The sequence below is a fragment of the Globicephala melas genome, chromosome 11 (genome assembly GCF_963455315.2).
Source record: "Globicephala melas chromosome 11, mGloMel1.2, whole genome shotgun sequence".
Classification (NCBI taxonomy): Eukaryota; Metazoa; Chordata; class Mammalia; order Artiodactyla; family Delphinidae; genus Globicephala; species Globicephala melas.
In genome coordinates, this window is record NC_083324.2 from 43,104,225 (window position 1) to 43,122,311 (window position 18,087).

The 18,087-nt window shown below is 44.6% G+C and overlaps 1 protein-coding gene across 1 annotated transcript; it reads right to left on the minus strand.

Moving 5' to 3' along the window:
* Nucleotides 1–2,921: 2,921 nt before the first annotated feature.
* Nucleotides 2,922–15,747, minus strand: CX3CR1 (C-X3-C motif chemokine receptor 1). The gene is made up of 2 exons (XM_030846180.2): nucleotides 15,487–15,747; nucleotides 2,922–6,601 (listed from the first exon to the last, which is right to left on the minus strand). The coding sequence occupies exon 2, from the start codon at nucleotides 6,590–6,592 to the stop codon at nucleotides 5,516–5,518; it is 1,077 nt and encodes a 358-aa protein (XP_030702040.1). The 5' UTR covers nucleotides 6,593–6,601; nucleotides 15,487–15,747; the 3' UTR covers nucleotides 2,922–5,515.
* Between the last annotated feature and the right edge of the window lie 2,340 nt (nucleotides 15,748–18,087).

Consider the following 18,087-nt stretch of genomic DNA (forward strand, 5'->3'; position numbering starts at 1 on the left):
ATTTTTAAAAATTTTTATTCAATTTATTTAAACTAAAAAAAGAGTTCACCCATTTCTCCCACCCTCTACCCCTCCCCGTTTGCAACCACCAATCTGTTCTCTGTATCTGTGAGCTTGGCTTTTTGTTTGTTTAATTTTTAGATTCCACATATAAGGGAGATCATATGGTATTTGTCTTTCTCTGTCTGATATATTTCACTTAGCAACATGCCCTCGAGGTCCATCTATGTTGTCACAAATGGTAGGATTTCATTTTTTATGACTGCATAGTATTCCATTGTATGTATTTACCACAATTTCTTTATCCATTTATTCATCAATGAACACTTAGGTTGTTTCCATATCTGGTCTATTGTAAATGCTGAAATAAACATGGGGATAATATATCCTTTCAAATTATTTTTTTCATTTTCTTCAGATAAATACTCAGAAGTGGAATTGCTGTATCATATTGTAGTTCTATTTTTAATTTTTTGAGGAACCTTCATACTGTTTTCCATAGGGGTTGCATCAATTTACATTCCCACCAGCAGTGCACAGGGGTTCCCTTTTTTCCACATTCTTGCCAACAACTATTATTTCTCATCTTTTGGATAATAGCCATTCTAACAGGTGAGAGATGATATCCCATTGTGGTTTCGGTTTGCGTTTCCCTACTGATTAATGTTGTTAAACATCTTTTCACATACCTATTGGCCATCTGTATATCTTCTTTAGAAAAATGTCTACTAAGATCTTCTGCCCATTTTAAAATCAGATTTTTTTTTTTACTATTGAGTTGTATGGGTTCTTTCTGTATTTTGGTTATTAGGCCCTTATCATATATATGATTGGAAGTTATTTTCACCCATTCAATAGGTTGCCTTTTCATTTTGTTGATGGTTTCCTTTGCTTTGCAGAAACTTTTTAGTGCAGTGTAGTTCCACTTGTTTCTTTTCACTTTTGTTGCTTTTGTTGTCAGATTAAAAAAATTGTTGCTAAGACCTATGTCAAGATCTTGACATAGTTGTACAGCCTATGTTTTCTTCTATGGAGTTTTATGGTTTCAGGTCTTACATTCAAGTCTTTAATCCATTTTGAGTTAATTTTTGCATATGGTGTAAGATAGTGGTCCAGTTTCATTATTTTGCATGTAGCTGTCTAGTTTCCCCAACACCATTTATTGAAGAGACTGTCTTTTCCCCATTGTATATTTCTGACTCCTTTGTTATAAATTAATTGACCACGTATATATATATATATATATATATATATATATATATATATATGGATTTATTTCTGGGCTTTCTATTCTGACCCACTGATTTATGTGTCTCTTTTTATGCCAATACCATATTGTTTTAATTACTGTAGTTTTTGTAATATAGTTGGAGATCAGGGAGCATAATGCCTACAGCTTTTTTCCTCTTTCTCAAGATTGCTTTAGCTTTTTGGGGTCTTTTGTGGCTGTATACAAATTTTAGGATTGTTTGTTCTATTTCATGAAAAGGAATTATGATAGGGATTGCTTTGAATCTGTATATTGCTTTGGGTAGTGTGGACATTTTAACAATATTAATTCTTCCAATCCATGAGTTTGAAATATCTTTCCATTATTTGTGTCTTTTTCAATTTCTTTCATTAATATCTTGTAGTTTTCAATATACAGGTCTTTTACCTCCTTGGTAAATTTATTCCTAGGTATTATATTCTTTTTGATGCAATTCTTAATGGAATTATTTTCTTAATTTCTCTTCCAGATAGTTTATTATTAGTGTAAAGAATCACAACAGATTTCTGTGTATTGATTTTGTATCATGCAACTTCACTGAATTTGTTTATTAGTTCTAACAGTTTTTTGATGAAGTCTTTAGGGTTTCTATATATAATTTTATATGTGTATATATTGTAGAATGATTATCACAATAAGGTTAGTTAACCCGTCCATGACTTCACATAGTTACAGTTTTTTTGTGTGTGGTGAGAAATTTAAAAATCTACTCTCTTAGCAACTTTCAAATATACAATACAGTATTGTTAACTGTAGTCACCATAAGATTGGTCTATAGTTTTATCAAGAGGAGAAAGAAGTCAGTAAACTAAGAGATATCTACCTCCTTGATTAACTTGCTGTGTGATCTTGGGCCAGTCTCTGGCCTTCCCTGGACCTCCTTTCCCCTACCTGCAAAGTGTGGGTTTGGACTCAACTATTTCTGACCACCCACAATTCTGTGATTCTGGGACTAAAAAAAGCAAGATGGCAAGGGCAACATAGTATGAGTTTCCTCACTGGGAAAGATTCAATCTAATCATGATAAGGAAAAAAAAACAATCAAAATAGTTGCCTCCATTTATTTGACCATGCTTTCCAAGCCTGTGCTGTGAGCTTTGTGAAGGTAGTCTTACTAAATCCTCATAATAACCCTAGGAGGTGGGCACCATGTTTATTCTTTTTTTCCAGGTGAAGAAACCGAGCCTCAGAGATGTCAAATACCTTCCCAAGCACAGAGTCAGTAGATTGGGACTCAGTCATAGATGTCTGTCTGCATTTGGAGTTTCTTTCTGCTTTGGGGAAGCCCAGAGCCCAGAAGCTGTGGTGGATCTGATCCAGCTGTGCTCTTAGGGCCAACTGTCCTTTTCAAATGTGCCTTCCTTTAACTTAGATACCAACATCATTGCTATTTAGGTTTTTTCGATGACCTTCCTTATTTTCTCCCTATTCTGTCTTATTCAGCAAAATGAATGAATGAATGTTTCTTATGATACAAATCTAATTTTCTTCTAGAAATGAAACTGTTTATCTCTCTTCTTTGTTTCTCAAGCCAAAAGAATATTTTCCTCTTTTCTTGGGAGTTCACTTATAAGTTAAAATTTTAATGAAAAGTTTCATAATTCAACAATTGGAACAAGGATCAGGTAATAAGGGAGTAAACTGTGAACACCCCGAGAACACCCTCTTCCATTGGTTGTCTGAGCCAAAGCTTCAGAAGCTTCCCACCACTCTATTCCCAATGCCTTTCAATTTCTCAGACATTTCCCTTAAGATCTTAAGATCTTAAGACTCAGGTCAGATGTCCTAAGATTAGGGTCCTAAGATCCTTAAAGACTCAGGTCAGATGTCACTGCTCTTGTGTTACCAATTAATGCAGAGCATGCTTTTTTTTGTAAATTTCTGAGTTCTGCATTTAAATGTTAAGCACCTCTTAAACATTGAAGGCGAAGGCCTTATCGCACTGATCTTTGCAACAGCTCTGGATCTGAGCTCCCATGTTGCATGTAATATATGCTCAATAAAGGTTTTGCAGTGTATTAGTTTCATATGTATGTGTCAAAAGCTAAAAAGTTCCCAGGCCCTTTGGCCCAGTTATCCCCATGGCAAGAAATTTATCCAAAGGAAGTAATTGGAGACGAGAAAGGAAATTATACAGAAAAGTGCTGTAAAATATGTGTTTGGTAAATATTGGAAACAAGCGAAATGTTTATTAATAGGGTAATGATGAGTAAGTTACAGTACATGATCTTGATGGAACATAATTCATTCTGTCATTGGTTAAACAAATATACTGACTGCCAAGGAGTGAGAAATAGAAGGAGTCAGACGCCTTCAATGAGTACACAACCTGGCAGAGTCTTCTGAAATATTACAAAACTATATAGAAACAGAAGGCTATTTGTGGCCTAATGTTAAGAGAAAAAAAAAGCAGATTATACGGGCTTCCCTGGTAGCGCAGTGGTTGAGAGTCCGCCTGCCGATGCAGGGGACACAGGTTCGTGCCCCGGTCTGGGAAGATCCCACGTGCCGCGGAGCGGCTAGGCCCGTGAGCCATGGCCGCTGAGCCTGTTCATCCGGAGCCTGTGCTCCGCAACGGGAGAGGCCACAACAGAGAGAGGCCTGCGTACCGCAAAAAAAAAAAAAAAGCAGATTATAAAACTGTCTGTACATTATGATTGCAACTCGAAACACATGAGGGTGTGAATGAGGTCTGGTGGGCAGATGAAGATACTGTGTGGGTAGATTATATTTTCTTTAGCATCATCACAATTGTTTTTCAAGCTTTAAAATTTCAGTCCATCCCAAATGTTTACTGAGAAAGGGAAAACTGCTCCTGGGACCCTGGCTGTCCAGGTTGGCAGTGGCATGAATGATGGGGTTCTCTCCAGATGGGGTTGCCACCAGTTGATTGGGAGGAAATGTTCCAGGCAGTCCGGGAGGGTTGGGTCAGGAAAGGCTATCAACCTGTATATCTACAAGTGTCCATTGAGCGCCACTGTAGGAGCCAGCCTCCTCTGTGTCTGAGCTACATCACGCAGCAGAGCCCGCAAGGCCCTTCCAGGCTCTGTCAACAGCACCACTTAAGCACGGTGCCAGGTGGAGGAAAAGCTGAAGTCTGGGAACCAGACAAGAGGGTTGGAACCTGCAAGAGTTAGAGGCTGGTTCCTCATGCTGGAAAGGATGCTTCCTACATGAAAAGTTCTGTTATCTCCATTCTGCAGATGAGGAAACTGAAGTTCAGTTGGCCCCAAATTACCCAGCAGATAAGTGATAGAGTTGGGACTAGAAACCATGCCTTCTCAGATGGGCCACTGTTTTTTCTGTTTATCCCCCTGGGCTCTGGAGCAGGTGGCGACGCATGTGGCTGGATTGAAGAGACCTGACTGACAAGGTGGCTGGAGTCCTTTGTGAAGAGGAGGTACTGGCAAATCTGTTGGTGGAACCACATGACGGAGGGTGTCAGAGGCCAGGCATTTGAGCTTGGACTTGATGCAGTAGGTGCTGGGGAACCTTTGTATGTTTGGGGACATGACAGAGGGGGTTTAATGGCGAAGAGGTTGGTGGTGTGTGCTGGCTGGTATGATCAGGGTGGGGCTGGGCTAGACGCAGGTAAAGTTGGTGGGCAACTCTTGTTGTATCTGATCAAAGCAGCACCCACCCCTCCAGCTTCTTGGAAATATGTCTTCACGCATCTCCAACCACAAGATTGGAATGGGAGCTGCCATCTTATCTATGTCTTCCCTGTGGATACTGCCACCTGGTCCAAGGATGAGAATCTGATACAAACTTGGCCAATCAGAGCCCTTCCCTGGGAATTTTGACCTTGGGATCAGAGGGATATAGGTCTCATTCCCTCTCTGATGACAAAACTGTGTTATGTGAGTCTGGGATCTCTGTTACCACTCAGAGATTTGAGAGTCAGAGAGAGGAAGTTCTAGCTAGATTCAATCTCTAGTTTTCACTCACTCTGAGGATTCGCCACCCCCTTGCCCATGTTACAATGTGAATGATACTGCCTCTTTTCAGGCTAAATTAATCTGCGTTGAATTTTTGTAATTTGTAAACAAGAAACTCTTGACATTGGCAATAAGAAACATGCCTGTCCTTTATCATTCAGATTTTGAGCACAATTCTCAAAAATACTTTCAGGATTGCTTTTGGGCATCAAACCCATTGTTTCTTGCATGTAAGAAATTTAAAAATCTGTCCTAATTATTCAGTGTCAGTCTCAGAAACTCCAGGCTTGCTGGAGAGACAAGGCTTTCAGAGGAGGATGGATGTATTTCCATCACTGGTGTAATGAGTGAAATTGCTGCTCAGAATACTTTCTCGCCTGCTCCTTTGTGATTCAGACGGGGACAGGGAGAAACTGACGTGGACGGGGTGGCCACACAGGACAGCCAGGCATTTCCTGTACAGGTGGTAAAGGTATCTTCTGAACTTCTCTCCAGCAAATGCATAGATAAGGGGATTAAGGCAACAGTGGGTAAATGCAACTGTCTCGGTCACACTGAGGGCCAACCTCAGATCCCTCTTCATGTCACAGTTGGGAAAGAAGTCATAGAGATTGAGTGTCTCTAAGAAAATCATGACGTTGTAAGGTGTCCAGAAGAGGAAAAACATGATGACCACAAGAAAGATCAGCCTAATGGCTTTAGCTTTCTTTTGGTTTTTGCAGGAAAAAAGTGTCCGCATGATTCTGAAGTAACAGTAACTCATAATAAGCAGGGGGAGCAGGAAGCCAAGAAAATTCATTTCTACGTTGCGGAGCACAGGCCAGATTTCCTGTAGGACCTCAGGGTAGTCACCAAGGCATTCGTTTTCTTTCTGTTTGGTGAACATGAACTGGGGTGCAGCCACCAAGATGGCGGCTGCCCAGACGCCAAGGCTGATGGTGACGCCATGCTGCACAGTCCGGTTGTTCATGGAGTTGGCGGCCAGGACAATGGCCAAGTACCTGTCGATGCTGATGATGGTGATGAAGAATATGCCTCCAAAAAACCCGATGAAGAAGAAGGCGGTGGTGAGTTTGCACACGGCGTTATGAAGGCCTTGCTCGTTTATAAGATAGTGAGTCCAGAAGGGCAAGGTGGCTACAAAGAGCAGATCAGAAAAGGCCAGGTTCAGGAGGTAAACGTCAGTGATGCTTTTGGGCTTCTGGCTGTTGGTGAGGGCAAACACCACCAGCAAATTTCCCACCAGGCCAAAGGCAAAGATAAGGGAGTAGAGTATGGCCAGGAAGACAGTTCCCAAGGCCACGATGTCCCCCATATCACAGGCTTCTGCAAGCTCATCATACTCAAAGTCTTCTAAACTTGATTCAGGGGAGATGGTGGGCATGGTGAGCACCTGGATGAGAAAGGAAGACAACTAATGGCATTAGTTCTCAGAGAAACAAAGTTGGAATTCTGCCCCTTACATAGGCAGACTGGAAGAAGCAAACCTTTGGTTGGGTGTCTAACCAGTACCTTTCCCAGTGTCATGCGTGCTATCTTGTTTAATCTGTGTGATGGAGGCTATAAGAGACCCCTTTGACAGAGAGGAAACCAGTCCCTGAGAGGCTGAGTGACTTGCCAGAAACTATGCAGTAAATGGCTCAGTTAGCGTTTGAATCTAAGCCTTTTGAAGCTTGAGATAGATCTTTTTTTCTTTAATTTTCAAAAGTCTATCTGAAAGATAGCGAGCTTGACCAGGGTGTGGATGGGGGAGAGAGGATGAGTGAGTGGGGAGGAGAGGGGTGTGGTGGTGGGGACGCCGTAATTCACACTTCCAGTCCAAGCTTCCATTCTCCACCCCCTTCCTTTCTCCCACCTCTCTGCCCTCTGCACCCTCATTTCTCCTGCATGAACACTGAAGAGAGAGGTCCTAGATACTGCGGAGCCCTGGGCAGGCCTGCACCCAGAGGCTCGTCTTTGTCTTTGAGAGCCATTTCTTTCCCTCTCCCTCTTGGAACCAACTAAGTCTTTCTGTTCCTGAAGGGATAAGACATAGAGTCAGACACCCTAGGGTGATTACCTTGCCTTGATTTGCCCAGGACTCTTCTGGTTTTAGCACTGAAAGTCTCACATGTCGGAAACCCCTCAGTTCTAAGCCAGCTGGGATGGTCAGTCATCCTACAACTCCAAGAGGGAGTGTCACCATCATCCAGGCCTTTGCAGTCATGAAAGGGCTGATGGATCCCAGATGGAGGCCTGTGCTCAGTTAGCTTGTTGCCCTGGGTCTTGGGGGCTAAGTAATCTGATAATTACCAGCCCTGCACTTCACTGTGACCTGGCCTCCCCCACTGTTCTTTTCCTGTTTTTTTCTGGACAAGAATGGAAAGATAAGACATTTCTGCTCAGGTTGGGAAGTGACACTTGTCCATCCCCTCTTCTCCCAGCCAAGATTCACTCCAGAGGCTGCAAGGGGAGCCCTTTTGCCCTGGTCCTCTGGGACCCCCTCCTCTTCCTCGTGATACCATAAGACAGGCCCTCAGAAACCTCAGTGCACACCTCCTGGTCATCACTGCCTCCACTCAGCACAACTAAAACCAAAGCTCATGCTTCTTTAACCAGGTGAGTTTCCATACCCCGCTACATACTTTTCATGCTGGTTTCACCAAGATGGTGTCTCTGCCAAGGCGAGGGCCCCCCCAGCCAGGGCTTTGCTTCTCTCTTCCCAGCCTCTGCTTAGTGTCCTGGCCCAGCTCTGCGTCTCACCCAGACTCTTCCGGGCGAAGTGGCCCAAGGCTTTCTGACCTGGGCCGTCTCAGGCTGGGATGGAGTTCTCAGCCCCAGGGAACTGTATGCTTTCTTTGCTTTCAGCTGCAATGCCCTTTTCTCAGAGAGGAGCCTCTGGCTATGACCTTAATCAATAAAAGTTAAGTTGAACCATATAAAATGGCTGATATGCAACCATTTTTGAGTGACATAGATGTCAGTTTCAAATGGCTCAGCTGAGATGCCGGGCGGCCGGGTGTGGCCGCTTGGTGCAGGTGACTTGTTGCTGGAGCCCATCTTCCCAGACAGTCAGCTGTGTAGGAACACAAACAGTCAAGCCCTTGTAGTCCTAAGTTGCGGATGCTGGGGGTAGTCCCCCCTCTTCCCGCCCCCCACCCCGGGTCAGGAGCTGGCAGAGTTGACCTCGAGAGGAGTCCAAGGACAATAAAAATCGTTTCGCATCTCTTTTGGGCCTGTGTTCAGTCCTGAAAACCCAGGAACTTGGTGCTTTTGAATTGGCTTGATTTTTGCCAAATCTGCATGTGGTGGGTTTGATTTCCACTCTTGGCGGCGTGCCTCACACACAGGGACCTCCTACAAATCTTCGGGCAGGTGTCCCTGGGTCATTGGGAAGAGTGGGGAGGTGGGCTAGAAGGGGACGGGCACACACTTGGCAGCCCTGAGCCAGGTGCCCAGCAAGGAGAGGGGAGGGACTGGGGACCTCCTTGCCACATGCCACCTGTTTATTTCTGACATCCTGGCCTTTTCCAAGCTCTTCCTGCACCTTCCCCATCCTCTCGTCATGAATATCCCTGGAGCCCTTCATCAGGGCAGTGAACTTTCCTTTCAGAATTACAGAGAGGATTAAATAGGTAATAACATGAAGTGTCTAGAACTTGATAGCTTTATCCAGGCACCTTTTCAGGAAAGGTGGGCCTGAGCTGGGTGGACCTTTTATTTCTGGGTCCTCTGAGATGTCCCAGGATTGGGCCAGGAGCATGAAGATAGGGCCTCCTGGTAGCAGACAAGAGCAGGACTAATGCCCTAGGGGTCAAAGGGCTGCCAGAGATCAACTGGCTTTCACTCAGGCTGCACACTGGCCTCCCAGACCCTGAGGACACCAAAAACCAAGTGCAAGAATCCAGTGAAGGCGCAGTGGCTAAGAATCCGCCTGCCAATGCAGGGGACCCGGGTTTGAGCCCTGGTCCAGGAAGATCCCACATGCCACGGAGCAACGAAGCACGTGTGCCACAACTACTGAGCCCACGTGCCACAACTACCGAAGCCCGCACACCTAAAGTCCGTGCTCCACAACAAGAGAATCCACCACAGTGAGAAGCCTGCGCACTGCAACGAAGAGTAGCCCCTGCTCGCCGCAACCAGAGAAAGCCCGTGGGCGTCAACGAAGACCCAACACAGCCAAAAAGAAATAAATGAAATTTTAAAAAAAAGAATCCAGTGAAATAAGCCTTCACAGCATCTACTAAGCGAGGTTCATATAGACGGGATTGCAAGGGGAAGGATAGGTGCCGGAGTGAAGCACTAACACAGGTCCCACCACACTAACTGAGGCTGCACCGCACACGTCCCCTCAGCTGTCCTCGGATCTCCTCACCCTCTGTTCTGTTAAGTCAACGTTTTACTAAATGGTGCTGAGCTGGGAGAGTCTGGGCTGAACCTAGAAGCTGAGCTTTGAATACACATGGGTTTCACACCCAAGCTGAAATGAATTTTGTAGAACCTGCTTTAAAAAACACCAAGCTGGCTCTACTGCCGATCCTGTTCTACTTCCTCCGGTCACTTCCTTTTCTCAGGCCTGCTCACTTATTTTTTAACTTTTTTTTTTGGTCATCGTTACCCACTGTTTCCAATCAGCTTCCCTTTTCTACACTTCCCCTCTCATTAGCTGGCCCCCATCCACTTTCTTCTCCCCAGCGTCTTTTTCATGTTGCTTCCTCCTCTCTTTTGGCTTCACGTCCTGCTTAGTTTTCTAGATTCAATGAGTCTTATTTTGTTTGTTTGTTTGTTTACCTTTCTTGCTCTCTTTTTATGGCTTTTTAGGCCCTCGAGTACACGCGGGTTTGAGGTTCAGTCTAATGCCAATTGTGAGGCTTAATTTTTTTCCTTTGGACCAAAAAAAACTCAGGAATTGCTTGATCCCTGATCCCAACTTTCCCCGTGGGGGTACCACCATCTCTTGAGGTTCTAGAACCTGAGGTTATCCTCAGAAAGCCCCAGTTCAGGAGCGAAGGCTGCCGTTCATGCTCCAGACACATGCTCCAGACACATGCTCCCCACTTAATTCTCACCACAACACCTCATGGGAAATGACTCTGCCCCCTTGCAAAATAACCACCAGCGGCTCAGAAAGATTTGGGTAATTTGCCCAAGGGAGCAACAGAACCAGGATTTCAACCCAGATGTGTCTCTTCACAAAGCCGTGTTCCCTGCCCTGCACCATGCTTTCCCTCTTGGAGGGGAATTCTGCATGTTACTGCAGGCCCTGTCTCTAGAATGAGAACTGAAAAATAGTAGAGGTGACCCCCCTTTAAAGGATAAGATTCAAGAAGTGACCCTGAACACTCTTCCTGGGTTTCGCCTTCTAGACTCAGGACCCAGAAGGCTGACCCTCAGTGAAACTGGGGGTGGGAAATGGAAGGGATGGGGATATTATTTGCCTCTCCAGCCATGACTAGGTGGTCCTCACTGCCAGACCCCCAGAACCTAGCTCTCAACAATGGTGGTGAAGAAATGGGAATCCTTTTCTATGGAGAAGGAAAGGCTGAAGGCTAAAGGGTCAGCTTATTTCCTGTCTTCAAATACACAGTGATGCTCTTCAGAGCCATGTACTTCAGAGGGGTCCACATACCCTGAAATAAGCTGGCAGACCCTGGGCAGCTCACTTCCAGCTTGGCCTCAGTTTCTTGATGTATGTAATGAAAGCCCTGGACCGGACCATCTCTGAGGGCCTGGCCAGCTCTGGCTGCTCAGTTTTCCAACAATGACCAAACAGAAGGAAACAGTTTTAAAGAGCAGCATGAGTCCTGGGTCAGGGGAAGCGTGGCCTCGTGTCCACAGAGTGGCTGCCCAGCAGCCTGCGAAGCTTCTGGGCTCGCAGGCGGCCAGCATTCAGATGAGGTTCTGTTTGGAGACAGAGAGCTGAATTAGTTAATTTTGAGTCCTGACAAATCTGGAATTCACCTTGGGCCACGTAGGAAGGTTCTCAGTCTGGCCCCAAGCCCACACCCCTGGCTACTTGGGACCCTGAGTTTAAGGACCTGATGGTTTTCCAATTTACAATGACAGCTATTTTTTATGAGACCCCTCCTTAGGATGCAGAGAGAGCAAGGCCAAGAAGGAAGAAGAGGGGCAGATGGATGGGCCTTGAATTCCATGCTGAGGAGCAGTGGGCACATTTTACAACTTGCTCCCCATCCTCCACACAAGTAGATTGAGTGACTTTCTATTCCTGCAGCAGAGTCCACCTAAAACAACTTGGCGTGACTCACCCACCAGCATTTTATACGGGCCCAAACACACCACAAGCCAAGACCAGTAACAGGAGAAAACCACACATGGAGTGAGGCCCCTCTGCTCGTGTGTGAGCCACCCCTTCACAGGACCTGCCCCTGTTCTTGGTTTGCCACACCTCCCTCTGCTTTCCTCCTCAAAGTCCTTTATGGTATTTATTTATCTCTGTTAAAATGAACTGTGAAATTTAGAAAGGAAATGACTATGATTTTCCTTTTTTAATAACTGAAGAAGAGATGGACTTGCTGATTAATTAATTTTTGATTAAGCCAATATCTGTTAATTATCTTTACCATACACTGGTGTAAGGACAAGTGAAAATTAAAAATAAGAGGCTTGAGACTTCTCTGGTGGCGCAGTGGTTAGGAATCTGCCTGCCAACGCAGGGGACACAGGTTCAAGCCCTGGTCCAGGAAGATCCCACATGCTGCAGAGCAACCAAGCCCGTGTGCCACAACTACTGAGCCCGTGCGCCACAACTACTGAGCCCATGTGCCACAACTACTGAAGCCCGTGCACCTAGAGCCCATGCTCCGCAACAAAGAGAAGCCTCCGCGAAGGGAAGCCCATGCACCGCAACGAAGCGTAGCCCCCGCTCAGCACAACTAGAGAAAGCCCGCGCACAGCAACGAAGACCCAACGCAGCCAAAATTAATTAATTAATTAACTAAAAAAAATAATAAGAGGCTTAATTCTCCCTGTTGGAAATAAGGGACAAGAGTCCACTTGCCTCCTTTTTCTTAGAGTATTTATTTTAGAAAACATGTAATTGTACCTTCTTTCCTCTTTGAAATGTGGATATATACCTTTAGAAAATGTGATCATTTCCTCTGTCAGCTTCAGAGCCGGGAGCCATCTCTTTGAAATGCAGATATTGAGGCGCCCAGGCTCCCAGTCCCAGAGGCAGGGCAGGAGCCTGACTTGGGCAGGAACCTGGCTCCAAGTTACACAACTACCTCTGATAATAAAGGGATGAGAAGTTTATTTCTCCTCTGGATGAAGCCAACCAACTAATACAGATGATGAACCCAATGACCATGGTAAACTTGGGATGAACTGTGTGTGACTGTCAGGTTCCCTTACTTGAGCACCAGTCATTGTGTATCTTGAGAACATGTGTGTAAGGGGTTGTATCTGGTCATATACCAGGGTGAGATTTTTTGTGTCTTTACTACCTCATAGCGGATTGCCTGTGATGCACATCACATTTAATGCTTATTCAGTAATGAAAGAGTTTTCTTTCTCTACCATATTCATGGAGAGATTTTTCTGGGTTGGAGATTTTGTTTTTCATTCTATTTCCCCAACAGTAGGCACTGTGCTCAATTCTGTAGAGGTAAAAATGTCTAAAATATAGTCTCTGTGAATTTTTATTATTGTTTAGTAAGGGTATAAGAAAAGTGATGGGAAACCCAAGGATTGGACCATTTAAGCTGAGTCTTAAAGGCTGGGAGGGTCTTCCAGGTTGATAAAGATGGTGGTGGGCATGGGGTGGGGTGTGGTTTGAAGCCAAAGGCTCTGAGAGTATGAGCATAAGGAGGTTTCCTGGGTCCACGGCCAGGCAGAGAGGGTGTGAGGGACTATACAGAAACAGAAAGAAGTGAGGATTGTGGGGTTAGGAGGGGCTAACCTGTTCCCGGAGCCTTCAGGAAAGTTCACTTTAGTCTGAGTGGAGGGCTCAGGAAAGGATGCACAGAGAAGGCAGAAGAGGGGAAAACAGAGGAGGCTCAAATTCTACACTGAGGATCTATAAGGAGAAATTATAAAAGACTTTAATAGGCCAAAAAACCTTTATTGGGTGTCCTGTCTAGCACACCCTTTGGGGCCATCTCCCCCTTTCACTGTCTGAGCTAATTTACAGATGACTGATGATGATGCGATAATTCTTGTTCATGGAAAAAGCAATTGTGTCTGGTAGTGATGCATTTGATAACTGCCATGTGGATAGGGGCCAATTTTGCATTTATCTGTAAATTCATCTCAGCATTTCTGGTAGTATCTCATCCATGCTATTGCTGTGGCTATGGTCTGTTCACTGTTATTGCTGAATAGGATTGCACTGTGTGAGTGCCCCACGATTATTTTCTGTTCTATGCTGATGCACCCCTGGGTGGCTTTCAGGTTTTGAACAATTCTGTCATGAACATTTCTGTGTGTGCATCTACATCTCCTACAGTAGAAATGCATTTTAAAAATGCAAACCAAAAAGCAGACATACTGTATATAAATCCACATATGTGAAGGTCAGAAACAGGCAAAGAAAATCCACAGTGTTTAGGAATGAATATGTAGGAGGTAAAACTACACGGACAAAGAAGGAAGCAATGACCATAAAAGTCAGGAATGGGGTGATTTTGGGGAGGGCAGGGGTGGTGATCAAGAAGGGACCTGAGGGTGGCTGCCGGGGGCTGGCCTGGTTCTCTGCTGCTGCCTGGATGTTGGTTTGGTAGCAGATCAATTTATAAGCTGTTGACCTGCACACTGTCCTTTGAGTGTGTTATGTTTCCCAATGAACGTAGGTTTAAGGAAAAAGATGAAGAGGGCCTGGGAAGATATTTAAAGAGATGTGGTATAGGTTTTCTTCCCTGCCAAGAGTCACAATTCACTCACATGTGTGACCACTCATACTTTCTTTCTGAAGATGATGTTTTCCAATGACACAAACCTTCTGAGCCCAAATGTCCTCACAATGATGATAACAGCATACATCAACGTTGAACATCAAAGTGTGTCAGCAATTTGTTATTAAAATAATTTTCGTTATAAATGCAATAGTTGCTCATTATAAAAAATGCAGATTTTGGGACTTCCCTGGCAGTCCAGTGGTTAAGACTCCGAGCTTCCACTGCAGGAGGTGTGGGTTTGATCCCTGGTCGGGGACCTAACATCCCATATGCCTCACGGCACAGCCAAAAAAAAAAAAAAAAAAAAAATGCAGATGGCACAAAAAAGCATGGAAGTAACAGGAAAGAAAAAACTCAGAACTATCTACAATCCAACTTCCCAGAACCAACCACAGCTAGCTTTTAACTTCTTCCATCCAATCTTTATGCATATTTTAATATTCACATTGAGTATATTTAAAATGCAAATGCTATTTTTAAAACTTTTTATTATACAATTTCCAAACATGTATAAAAGCAGAGACAACCCCCATGCACTAATCACCCAGCTTCAACAATTAGCAACTCATGATCAGTATTTCATCTATTCCCCACTCATACCCTACTGGATTATTTAAAAATAAATTCAGGGACTTCCCTGATGGTCCAGTTTTTAAGACTACACACTCCCAATGCAGAGAGGGGGCCTGGGTTCAATCCCTGGTCAGGGAACTAGATCCCGCATGCCGCAACTAAGAGTCCACATGCAGCAACTAAAGATCCCTTGTGCCGCAACTAAGACCCCGCACAACCAAATAAATAAATATTTTTAAATAAATAAATAAATAAATCCAGATGTCATAACATTTCACCCATAAACAGTTAAATGTGAGTCTCTAAAAGAATAAGAAAGAAAAAAAATAAAATTATTTTTAAAAATAATAGGGAGTTCCCTGGTGGTCCAGTGGTTAGGACATTGTAATTGATTTACAATGTGTTAATTTCTGCTGTAGAGCAAAGTGATTCATATATATGTGTGTGTATGCATATATATTCTTTTCCGTGCTATACAGTAGGATCTTGTTTATCCATTCCATATATAATAGTTGGCAGATGCAATTTTAAATGATGCTTTTTTTGAGCGTTTCTCCATGTCCCTGAAACGTAATTACTAACACTTCTAATCATATTCCACTATGTTAAGCATATCATAAATGATCTAATCACTCACTGCCCCCCATCACCCCCAAGCCCCTTGGACATTTAGGCTGCAACATCCTCTGGAAAATGGTCTCCCTTGTTGGCATGTAAAGCAAACCAGCATCATTAACCAACTTTGACCTCTGACCACAGTGCCCCACCCAGCTCGCCCACAGGTGCTGAAAGAGTCCTCTGCTCCTACCTGGGCTGGACCTGGGAAGGGAACCTCTGGATATGCCAGTCAGCCGCCCTGTCCCACGCAGACTCTGCCAGAGAGTATTTCCCTTTCCTTCCCTCTGAGAGCATCTTTAATTGCAAAGTTAGCCAATAGTATTTGGTTTCCTGTGAGGTAGACTATCTTTAGATGCTGCCACAGGCAAGTTCAGAAACTCCAGGCTGGAGGCCAGCTGGGACAGGAGGACCTGAAGTTATAGACCTGGAAGACGCAAGCCTGGGGCAGACTAAGAGGGGCTTGGAGAGAGTGATAACTTAGGGGCTATGTTATCTCCCTCACATGGGTGGAGGGCAGGGGACAGTATAGCTCTTTTAATGATGTGCCTTCAGGCAAGCCCAGAAACTGGGCCTCAGTTTTCCTGCCAATAAACAGGAGCCGATAATACTCACTGGACAGCATTGGGGCGCAGATTGAATGAGCTACAGCTTTTCTCCTCAAAGTGTGATCCCAGTTAGGAGCTTATCAGAAATGCAGCACCTCAGACCCCCACCCTAGGCCTCTTGAATTAGACTCTGCATTTTTTTGATGCCTTATAGATTTTATTTGTTATAAAGAAAATTCATCTCTATATGTATCTTTATTTTTTTATTTTTATTTTTTTCATGTGACTTGCTTTATTGTGATATCTGCTTTATTGTGGTGGTCTGGGACCGAACTCACAATATCTCTAAGGTATGCCTATATTGTTTTATTAAAAAATTTTTTTCTATTGAAGTATAGTTGATTTACAGTGTTTTAGGTGTACAGCAAAGTGATTCAGTTATACATACATATACAAATATATATATTCTTTTTCAGATTCTTTTTCATTTTAGGTTATTACAAGATATGGAATATAGAGATTCTGCATTTTAATGAAATTCTCAGGAAATTGGTAAACACATTGAGTCTGAGAGGCATTGGCACAGAAAACACCTACTGAGTGCCTGTTACCTGATGGATACTTAATAATTATGTTTCCCCTCACCTCCCTCCTTCAAGGCATCTAGTGATTCCCTATACCCTGCAGTCAAGCCCAAATTCTGTATCTGATGGGCAGTGGCACAGGCTGCTCCAGCGGGATGTGGCACCTGGCTGGGCCCTGTTGTACAGGCCGTGCTCCTGCTCCCTGCCCTGGCCAGCTGGTTCTTTGACTGTAACTCATATCTCAGCCACCTCGGCTGCACTGCCTTCCCACCACTTCCTTACCTGCCTGAGTCATATTCAAGGCCAAGCCTCTTCCTAGTCCATCCCTATCCCAGGGCCTAGCCAGGGTCTGGCACCAGTGGGCCCTCAACACACGTGTTTATCGCGTGGTCAGTGACCATACCCCCACAAGACCTTCCCTGGCTGCCCACTGCCGTTCTCACAGCTTGTGCCCAGTGTGCCCCTGGTCTCCTATGCTCTGCTGAGGGTGGGGCTGCACTGCAAGCTTCCACCTTGCCTTCTCCCCATCCCCAACATGGACTCACCGGCCAGGACCAGCTGTGGCTGGGATTGCAGTGCTATGGGTTGGCTGACCTGCTGGCGTTTGAGGAACTCCACTTCCCCATTTCCTTTCTCGGTCTCCCCCTGGCCTAAGTGTCAGGCCACCTTTCCCTGCCTTTGGCCAGGCTAAAATTTGTGCTAAAAATAGTCCAAAGACTGCTGCTAGACACCCCCAGGTGGGAACTCAATATAGAGGAGCCTGCCCCACTGAGGACTGACAGACTTTACTCAAATACCTCAAGCTGCAGGAAACTTCAGATACTTGTTAGTGTTTGTGGACACTTTTTCTTTTTCTTTTTTTGGCCGTGCCATATGGCATGCAGTATCTTAGTTCCCTGACCAGGGATCAAACCTGGGCCCCCAGCAGTGGAAGCGCAGAGTCCTAACCACTGACCTGCCAGGGAATTCCCTGTGGACACTTTTTCAGAATGAGTGGAAGCATAAGCCACCTGGACAGAAAAAACATCTGAAGTAGTTAAATCCCTCTTTAAGGAAATTATTGCCCAAGTTGGATTGCCTGCACCCTTCAAAGTGGCGGTTGCACTGTCTCCAGTATAACCCAACAGGTATCTAAAGCATTGCATATTGTTGGAAACTACATTCAGCCTGAAGACCACAATCAACAGGAAAAACTGAGAAAATGAATCACATATTCAAAGAGAGCATTGCTAAAATATGTCAAGAGACCAACTTGGTATAAGGTCTTGCCAGTTGCCCTGCTATGGATTAGAGTGGCTCCCAGAAGTGAGCCCTTCAGGAATATTGTGTGGTAGGCCATTCCAGGTGTCTGCCTGGGCAGGAGAATCTGTAGCTGTCTTAAAGGACCTAGCAGTCAACAACTATGTTAAGAATTGGGCACTATATGAACTTCTGTTCATGAATTTGCTTCCAGTAGGTCCACCTACCCAGCTGAGATGGTACTGCACCCCTTCCAGCCCAGGGATTGAGTCCTCCTCAAAACGTGGAGAGAACAAGGACTGGGACATCAACTTGCCACTAAGTGGACAGGACCATACAAGGTACTGCAGAACACCCACTCCTCATTTTGATAAATTAGCCAGGATAAGACCATGGATTTACCACACCCGAGTAGAACTCACT

Excerpts from the sequence above, each read along its gene's own strand:
- CX3CR1 (XM_030846180.2), bottom strand. The coding sequence starts at position 6,592 with ATGCCCACCATCTCCCCTGAATCAAGTTTAGAAGACTTTGAGTATGAT.